This window comes from Pteropus alecto, unplaced genomic scaffold (assembly GCF_000325575.1).
Source record: "Pteropus alecto unplaced genomic scaffold, ASM32557v1 scaffold61, whole genome shotgun sequence".
Classification (NCBI taxonomy): domain Eukaryota; kingdom Metazoa; phylum Chordata; class Mammalia; order Chiroptera; family Pteropodidae; genus Pteropus; species Pteropus alecto.
The window spans coordinates 11,670,983-11,674,000 of NW_006434835.1; the positions used below are offsets into that span (position 1 = coordinate 11,670,983).

Consider the following 3,018-nt stretch of genomic DNA (forward strand, 5'->3'; position numbering starts at 1 on the left):
GTCGCGCAGCCGGCTCCGGCTTCAGGAACGGCTCGGTGGTGCCCCACCAGTTCATGATATCGCTTTACCGGAGCTTGGCCGGGAGGACTCCGGACGGGGCAGCTGCCGCCTCCACCTCGGGTTCTGGGCGCCACGGCCGCGCGGACACAATCACCGGCTTCGCAGACCAGGCGACCCAAGGTACTCACGCCTATACTGCGCCCGTCCATCCTAACCGCTCCTGGGTGGAGGCCACCGCCTGAGCTGTGCCCCAGCTCCATTCCATTTGGGGCGCGGCCCCCGTCCCAGCCTCAGATATTAGAAACTTCACCGAGGCCCACGCACCGGAACCCGCCGCGCCTGGACTGTGGCGAGACCCGCGGCAGCTCGCGGGGCCCGGCCCCAGAGGCCTGAGCAGGTCCCTCTGCGGGGGTCGCCTTGGTCCTGCGGCCGGCGGGTCCCCTTGAGGAGGAGACAGGTTGAGTCGGAGATCCGGAGGAGCAAGAGGAAGGGTTTCGGCCGAGAGAGGCTGCTCAGTGGTAGTGGCGGTCGCTGCTTTTTTGCAGCAATCTCGTGGCGGTCGTACAAATTGGGGACACGCAGAGACATGCAAGACACAGGCAGGCATCAGACTAAATCATATGGCCCCAGAGAGGCTGGTGGCATCACCAGATAGGAAGAGGGCTCTTCTCAGCAGGCCGCGTCAGGGTGCAGGTGTGTAGCTATGGTTGTCCATGCCTTATGCAGGGACCTTGGCAGAGCCGGAGGTCGTCGACGGGTTGTGTGGGGAGGAGAGCAGGGCCGGCGACGGTCCAGGAATGCAGGCCTCTCCCGGGTAAGCACCCCACCTTACTCTGGGCCAGGCCCTCCAAAGGTAGGACGTGGATGAGGCCACGGTGATTGCTGTGTCATCTGGATTTTATTAATCTCTATTGAAGTCATTAAAGCAGACAGATAGAGAAGATTTAACTAATTTCAGGAGGAAATGCAAGTAATTTCGGCCTTAATTCTATCCAGCCAGAGACCAAGCATCCAAAGCAGGAGAGAAAGGAAGGCAAATGGGGCTGGAAAGCAAGAACTGCTGTAGATGGGCCCTGCCTGAGAGCAGGGACCAAATCACCCACTCCATCTAACACACACACACACACACACACACACAGAGCTTTATTTTGGGTACAGGGACATCCTGCACTCAAATGGCCCGATAGTCTGTTGGGAACTTTCAAGCATTCTCTGAGGGCCTTGCTTGCCCCCTGGACTGGATACTGGGGTGCTCAGTATCCTGCTGTCTAGTCCCAGGGAAGGCCCCTGCCCTAATGTTGCTGTGCCGGCTGCCAGGCTATGAGAGCTGGTGTGTGCAGGGCCCTCGGCTGGGAGAGGCACCAGATGCTCTTTCTTTGGTTGAGTTAGACCTACTGTAGCCTCAACCAGAGCTGACTCCTTTCCTGGGACACTCCACTTGGCTGACAAGGCTAGTAAGGCTACCTGTCTTTCCTCTGGAGGGAGGGAACGTGGTGGCAGCCCCCTGAAGCAGGGAGAAGCTGAGGGGAAGCTCAGAGAAAGTGCTCCAGTTAGCAAGCCTTCAGGAAGAAAGCAGTGGAGGGGGAACACTTGCCCATTGCCTCTCCTGCCTCCCTCTCCACCCTGAGCCTCAACTTGGAGTAAGGCTGCTTGAGGTCCCCAGAGGCCACCGTCAGGGCCCAGACTTCAGACCTCAAGAGCCAAGGGCCTGGCGTCCCCGGTTGGCGAGCAAATCTCCAATGGTGGGGGGAGTCTGCATAGTCTCTCCGCATTTGGGGCAAAACGAAACCATATGACCCTCTTCAAAGGGAGCTCCTTATCTGTTGCTTGGTGGAATTTCAACCTCTTTTTTTTTTTTTCCTGAGCCCCAAAAGAAAAAAGTGCACACGACCAGAAATAAAATCCGAGGGCTCGAGATAAGTGATAACAGCGGGAAAGGATAAGTCTGGGAAGGGACCGCCGGTCCTGGAGGCTAGACCTCGCTGGGCCCACTGCCCTCACCGCAGCAAGGCGCTCACCGCCGCTCCAACCCCTAACGAAAACGTCTCTTGCGCTTCTTTGCCGCCTTTCTCCCTCCATCGGGAGGTCAAGGACTCACTGGGAGAAGCTGAGCCTGGAGTTCCTGATCGTGACCCGCTGCTCTCATTGCTCTGAGACCTTGGGCCAGGCCGGGCCCCAGTTCCGCTTCAGCAAAGCGAGGAGGCTGGACGCGCTAGAGGATCTCAAGTCATGCTGACAAGTTCCCCTACTGGACGAATCTAGGGTCCCCAGCCTGCATGGGAGCCCGCGGCCGGCTGGAATGTCCAGGCTGGGATGGGGAAGATAGGGAGCAGAGGAGCAGAGTTTTCGGGGGACGAGAATTTTCTCTTTCGCACAACGGACACTCCGCGGATCTCCTGGGACTCAATAGGGCAATAAAGAGCAGTCCGCGTATAGCGCGGGACCTCGGGCAGACAGTCGGCCTTGGAAGGGGCGCACTAACCTCTGATGCGCCGACTGGGCCTCTGTCCGCGGACCTAGTCCCGGCAAACCCGTGGCTCTGAGGCGGGAAGCACAACTGCAGTGGCCTTCAGCCTTGGTCTCGCCTGCAGGGGTGCGCTCCTGGCCCCCGGCTCAGCGATAAGTGAATGTTGTCGCAGTGGCAGGACTTTTCGGCTGGATGAGCCAAAGGCCCGGTTCTGATAGCCGGGGTGAAGGCTCCCTTTCCTCTGGGCCAGGCTGGCAGCTGTCCTTCCGGGGCCCAGACGCGGGGATGGGCGCCAGCTCCAGCGGGCCTTAGTCCCGCATCCTGGAGGTCGGGCCATTTGCAGTTAGGAGGCCCTGCGGCCGGTAGCGCGCACTTAGTTCTTACTCGGCTCTTTCTCTCTGTCCGTCCCCTGCAGACGAGTCGGCAGCCGAGATCGGCCAGAGCTTCCTGTTCGACGTGTCCAGCCTTTCCGACGCTGACGAGGTGGTGGGCGCCGAGCTGCGCGTGCTGCGCCGCGAGTCTCCGGGGCCCGGCCCTGGAAACGCGGTGCC

At 60.1% G+C, this 3,018-nt stretch overlaps 1 protein-coding gene across 1 annotated transcript in view; it reads left to right on the forward strand.

Annotated features, from left to right (window-relative positions):
* The window catches only part of GDF7 (growth differentiation factor 7), a 6,548-nt gene that overhangs the window by 2,699 nt on the left and 831 nt on the right, over positions 1–3,018 (forward strand). The window contains exons 2-5 of the mRNA XM_015588138.1: positions 10–180; positions 727–814; positions 2,086–2,231; positions 2,883–3,013. Coding sequence (XP_015443624.1) covers positions 10–180; positions 727–814; positions 2,086–2,231; positions 2,883–3,013 — 536 coding nt within the window. The remainder of the gene's footprint in view (positions 1–9; positions 181–726; positions 815–2,085; positions 2,232–2,882; positions 3,014–3,018) is intronic.